The sequence below is a fragment of the Solanum pennellii genome, chromosome 9 (assembly GCF_001406875.1).
Source record: "Solanum pennellii chromosome 9, SPENNV200".
Taxonomy (NCBI): Eukaryota; Viridiplantae; Streptophyta; class Magnoliopsida; order Solanales; family Solanaceae; genus Solanum; species Solanum pennellii.
Window position 1 is genome coordinate 75,918,119 of NC_028645.1, and position 6,291 is coordinate 75,924,409.

At 38.4% G+C, this 6,291-nt stretch overlaps 2 protein-coding genes across 2 annotated transcripts in view; one reads left to right on the top strand and one right to left on the bottom strand.

Moving 5' to 3' along the window:
• LOC107029478 (flowering locus K homology domain-like) overlaps positions 1–3,262 on the top strand; it is a 9,816-nt gene extending 6,554 nt beyond the window's left edge. The window contains exons 4-7 of the mRNA XM_015230907.2: positions 917–1,065; positions 1,153–1,440; positions 1,771–1,965; positions 2,748–3,262. Of these exons, the coding sequence (XP_015086393.1) occupies positions 917–1,065; positions 1,153–1,440; positions 1,771–1,965; positions 2,748–2,918 (803 nt within the window). The 3' untranslated portion in view covers positions 2,919–3,262. The remainder of the gene's footprint in view (positions 1–916; positions 1,066–1,152; positions 1,441–1,770; positions 1,966–2,747) is intronic.
• An 817-nt stretch (positions 3,263–4,079) lies between these two features.
• The window catches only part of LOC107031701 (probable fructokinase-4), a 9,914-nt gene continuing 7,702 nt past the window's right edge, over positions 4,080–6,291 (bottom strand). Inside the window, exons 4-5 of the mRNA XM_015233152.2 lie at positions 6,076–6,228; positions 4,080–5,415 (exon numbers count right to left, since the gene is read on the bottom strand). Of these exons, the coding sequence (XP_015088638.1) occupies positions 5,032–5,415; positions 6,076–6,228 (537 nt within the window). The 3' untranslated portion in view covers positions 4,080–5,031. The remainder of the gene's footprint in view (positions 5,416–6,075; positions 6,229–6,291) is intronic.

The following is a 6,291-nucleotide window of genomic DNA, read 5'->3' on the forward strand; positions in this document are numbered from 1 at the left end:
CCCCCCCCCCCTCTAACCAAGAGTTTGGTGGTTATAGTCATTAAGGGAACTAAGTGTAAAAAGCCACAGGTTGGTTCCATGTGAGAGGTTTTGGTGGGGTTTCTATAACAAAAACAAACAGAACTTATGTGTGCTTAATATGGTGTATGATTCTTGTGAATAAGATGTAGGTTTATAGATAGCCCTTTTGGACTTACTTGAAAGGCTTGTTCATGTTGGATTTTTGTGAAGACCATATCGTTAACAACAAACTTTGCTTCTAGGATCCAATTTGCTTTTGGACTTCTTAAGAATCTTCTCAACCCTACCCTTTTCACCTACTTAAAACTTCAAAGGACTTGTTGGAATTCTTTATTAGGGACTTGCTTGAGATTCCTCACCTTTTCTCATCTCTTGAACTGCTATGATCTCGAGCTGTATTTAGATGGGTACATTGGGTCCAAAAAAGACATGGAGCTAATACTGGCTCAAGTGTATAAACATCAAATTGTATTGGCAAATATTTGCTTTTATATATTACCCTTTTTTATTAACAAAAGTTTACCAGTAATGCTAGTTAATATTGTGTGTGTCATTCGTCTTTATTGAAATAAGCAAAAACTAAGATAGTGATAATTCTAGATGTTGAAAATTTAGAAACCTGAATTTGTTGGTCAAAAGATAGGAAAGCAGATAAAGCTGTGGAGGAATAATCAAAGTAAGGTGACTACTCTGAGGTAGAATAACACATAGTTTCTGGTCCTTTTGGTTACTTTCCCTTGTCTTGTTTGTATATAATAATTAGGAAAGGACTATTTCGTGAACTTAGTAGAGCTTGTTTATTGTGCAGTTGTGTCGTGTGTGTTATTCTAAGTTCTCCTTTTTTTCCTTCTGGAAATGTTATCATATGTTTGATTCCATCAACTGGATTCCGCAGAGCACCTTCCTCTTTTTGCTCTTCCTGATGATAATGTTGTTGAGATACAAGGAGAGCCTGCCGGGGTGCATAAAGCAGTTGAAATGGTTGCATCACATCTCAGGAAATTTTTAGTTGATCATAGTGTAGTTGGATTTTTTGAGATGCAAGTAAGTCTACTCTCTTGTTTTGTGGGAATTTTACCTTCGTAATAATTTTATTTTTTTTTTAAATTATGACTTTTCTTGTCTGCTCAGATGCAAATGCCAAATGCTCGACCAAATCAGAACAGGGCTCCAGCTGGACCTGCTCAGTCATGGGGCCCTCCTCCATCCAGTTTTCCTGGAAGTGCTGAGGGTGGATTTGGTTTTGGACCCAACACTCAGTACATGCCACCTGCACGACAATTTGATAATTATTTTCCACCGGTAGACATGGCACCGTTGGAAAAAAAGCCTCGTCAGGGCCCCTCTCCTTATAGTAGAGATGCTTCAATGGGAACTTATGGTACAAATGCGCAAACACAACAATCTATGGTTACAAAGGTGTGTTATTTTTCTGCCTTCAATTGGTTGAATGCAACTGCTGACCTAATTTACACATTCTCTGCAAACTTGAGATAATTTGGGGAGTTGGACTCTGATCTTGATTAATGAATCACCCAACAAAGGTGCATGAAGAGGTGGCATATAAGTCATGCGATATACGTTACACCTGATAGGTATCAGGTGGCCTTTTATCGATACTACTGAATAGATCTGGCAAGTTGCCAGCAGTGTCTTGCCTTCTTTTTTAGACCTTCAATTCTTTTTTATATTTTACTCCAATGTTCTGTTATCTGATGCTCCTTTTCCTTGATGTATTTTCTTTTTAAGGTCACCCAAAACATGCAGATTCCTCTGTCCTATGCTGATGCTGTTATCGGGACATCTGGTTCAAATATTAGCTATATCCGTCGGGCCAGTGGTGCGTCTATTGCAATTCAAGAAACAAGGGATGTTCCTGGTGAGATGACCGTTGAGATAACTGGATCTGCATCACAGGTGCAAACAGCTCAGCAATTAATTCAGGTAATATCTTCTGATAATTTAATTATTGAACTTCAATTTACCTTATGGAAATCCAACAGAGGTGGTGCTATTTCTGGGTTTCTGGCATAGATATGGGATTCAAATACTCAGCCAATGAGGTTTATTTGGCATGGTTGGAGAAATTAAGTGCTAGCTGTGCTGGGGGAGGGTGTTGCAAAGTTTTTTGTTATACTGGAGTAGAGAAGTAGAGAGGGAGGTGGTGGTACCATGTTGCAGGAGGGGATCATTTTAAAAGGTGTGATCACAAGGCTAGATGCTTTACCTACATGAGGGACTGGGTGCAATACCCTAGGCATGGGGCATAAGCCCATCAATTTTTAATCTATAAATAATTATAAACTAATAAAATCAGCATAAATTACCATAAATTGTGAAAATATATAATAATAAATCCAAAAATTGAAAAAGTACCAACAAATGTAGGAAAAAATGATGCATGTTTCCTGTTGACACTTTTGTCCACTTCCAGTATATAGGAGCATACTGACATGAATATATTCAATATAAAAGTGTAAAATGACTGATGTACACATTAAAATCTATCTTCTAAAAACCCAAGTATCAAATGGAAAAAATGCTTCTCTTGATCTATGATTCTGTATCTCCAAGCAAAACTATCGCTACCATTTCCAGTAGCCCCATTGTCATCTGTGAATCTGATGTTTATTTTCAACTCCCAAAGAATGAGTTTGCCATATCAGTCTTACAACTGAGATTTCTTAGAAGTGCGTTGTGTTCTTACCACCCTCCTTATGGTGCAGAATTCTGTTGCTGATGCTGCCAGCTCAATGCATAACACAGCAGCTGGACCACCTTCCCAAGGTTATAATTCTCATTCTCAAGGTCCTTTATACCCTTCACTATCAGGTGGTCCTGGCCATCCATCTGGTGCTGATTATGGTTCCATGTATGGATCCAGCTATGGCTATTGATGGATATCCCGCTCAAGACAGGTCATGGTTACAATCATGAGATCTGAAGTCATAAGCCATTTAGAAAGTTTTGTTTTCGGTTAGCTGTATCATGAATAGTAGCAGGCAGTGGATGCATTAGGTAGTTAGGTGGAAGTGCTGGTTGGTTTACCTGTAGTTTTTTACTTTCCATTTTGAAACTATTCGTATATCGCACGGAGTAAGTATGATGTTTCACCTCAGTTATACAGCGAACTCATATTAGATGTGTCCATGCTAAGAGATGAAAAAGAATTGCTTTCCTTTTCATGTGCTAGATGCTTTTTTGTTTGAATCATTAATTAGCTATGGATGGCTTCGGCTAATCTTTGGGTGCTTTTCTAAATTTACATCGTGTTATTTTTGTTGTTGTGATAGCTCTATGTTCGTGCTTTCACATAAGAGATTGCCAAAGTATTTGAAATAGGATGGTCCATAATAATAGCCAAAATCCATTTTCCTTCCTCTTCATGCCTGCTTGTATGCATTGTTTCATGTGTATTACCCCAAGCATCAATTTGAAATAGGAATTCATGTCTTTTGTCAACAAACAGTTGCTTATTGGTGGACGAGGAGATGAAAGAAGGGGAAAATTAGCGGTGATATAACAAACCCTGACAATCTACCCCATAATCAGGCTTGATTGGCAATTGCAATATGATTAACCAGGGCCAAAGCCAGACTTGATTGACACCAAAATAATAGGGTATCCTACATGACCTTTACCTTCTTAACAATCCATCTTTGTCTCGCTAGAGAATTTCAGTGGTGCGTTTCAGTCCCCTGGTCCTAGGAATTGTCTGGTAGAAAGTTTTTATTTTGTTATTTAAGCTTCATAGAAAAAAAATTCAAATTATAATCGATAATCAAGAAAGCGTCACTGAGAACACCGGGATTGTGGCTTGGCCCCAAGTTTGGGTTCGTCTTTATAAATAACCGTCTAGTCTTGTATCCTTCTTTCCATTTACATTTTTTCCAGCCAAATTGATTTGTTGTGTTTAGTTGGTCACATTTCATATGATCAGTCATTACCATTCTTGCTACAACTTGGTTGTTTGCATTAGTTCTGCATATATCTGATTGAACTTCAAAAGAAAATGCTTGAAAATTCATATATAAATGTCTAAAGTTTAGTTATATATCTGAGGTTCAATAACACAACTTTTTAATACTATGCCAAACTAGATCCAGTTTTACACAACTTTCCTCCAAGCTATTTGCTCCCACCATGAGACTTTATGGTGGAATAACAAAAAAAAATGGTTTATAGAATATGCATGAGATCCAACATATTTACTTAAAAGCCAAGACTAATAGACACAAGTGTGACACAAACAACCGTTCAAGTATACACGTCTAAAGTTTGCTTGCACAAACAATATGTCAAACTTCAGGAGTGTATATTTTGAAGTTGAGTCTGAAATAACTAGACTTGCAAAATTTTTATGAGCTTCTGCTATCACTTATACAGGGGTTGCAAAATCGGCTACATGCGCACTTCCCTCTACTTGGTCAATGGGGAACTAGCTCATCTTTGCATATGATGAAAGTTAAATTGCAATCTCCACTGGCAGGCATATATAGTGGGAAGGGATACACAAAATGAGTGCCCAAGTATTTGTATCATAAATGGTAATATGGACGTGTTGCTTGGTGTCTTCTACTCATCCTAAACTAGAAAAGTATGGCTATATGACATCCATTGTAAAACAGATTGCCCATGTTTTCTTCTGTATGTTAGATGTAAGAATCAAATTACAGGAAGCAAGGCACAGCTTCCCATGTGTGCACGTAGAAAAAAGCAGGAATCACAAGCAATTTCTCTCAAACACTAACGCTCAATCTATCTGGCAATCCCTCTCGCATGCATGCAAGCAGATCATGAATAGTATCTGGATACCTCTTACTCTATCAACAAAACTGTCGGGTTCGACCACCAGCAAGGTAGCAGCCCTAATACAACTGTGCACTTCATAATCCGCAAGCTAGAGCACCTCCAACTCATGCATTTCTTTTTAAGGGGTGAATATGCAACAATCAATCAGAATGATGGTAACATCAACAAAATTTATTTGTCCCAGAAAAACTGCATCGTCTATTTGAAGGAGCCAGTCATCTTTGGCGCAAATTCAAGCTTGGGCAGCACTTCGGATACCACCTTTTGTAGGGAGACACGGTTCACCTGACTATTACCATTTACAACCATTTTTGACAGTAAAGTTACATCTCGGGAGTTCACATTATCATTCAGTACTTCCTCCCAAAACTTCTCATCCTCGTTTAAATTTGATTCCTTCAATAGTTCCTGGACCTTCCCCAAACTGGCAACATTTCTACCAGCACCACACCCTGTAGCAGTTGCAGCACCCACCGCATTTGCAAGGGTTAATGTATAACTCAAGGGCAAGTCATGTATGAATCCAAATGCAACAGCAGCCACAAAACTATCTCCACAGCCCACAGTGTCTATTATATTGACCTGTTACAATGGATCAGAGAGGACATTTAAAATCAAATTTATGAAAGATGTACTTCGTTTTAGTGGAAAGAGCGCAACACATGATGTGTAGGTTAGACCTGTGTCACAGGTTCCGACCCTGCCTCAAACAAAAACCTGATACATAAGTGGAGAAGGACAAAGGGGTGGGCCTATTATCAATCGAGTTTCCAACCGTGACTAGCCTAGTAGATTTCTCAGTTATTAAAAAGAAAAAATATTAGGGAACATTAAGGTTCCTACATTTTCTGGGAATGGAAGTTGGGTGATTCTTTTAGAAATCATGAGATATATTAACTTTGCTTCAATTTTCTTAAATATCCCGAAATGTTGTGTGCTCATTGATCATCTGCCCGCCCTTCAATTGGGGTTTTATGAAGAAAGAGAGCCCAACTAGAACATAAATTTCTCTGGGATAAGCTAACTAATGGTGACCCAAAGGTTTATAGAAATAACCTATCTACCTGGTAGGGGTAAGGTTGGCGTACACATCACCTTCCCCGAACCCCAGGGATTACATTGGGTATGTTGTTGTTGTAAGATAACTAATGGGGATAAAGCAAGTAAACTTCTGTTGATAAGATAAATTGAGTACTTTTTTTCTACAAGAACCAATATTCCAGCCAGCTACAGAGTTGATACCTTGAAAGCAGGTGCACACGTTATGCTCGACTTGGTGATTAAAATTGAACCCTTCGGACCCATCTTAACAATCACCCACTTAGTACAAACTCCGTTATTGAGCAAATCCTGGCCCGCTAAAATTGGATCATTGATACCAGTTAAAGATGCAGCCTGGAGAAGACAAAGTGATTCATTCAGATAAGTAACACACATAAAAGAGTTTGGGGCGGGGGC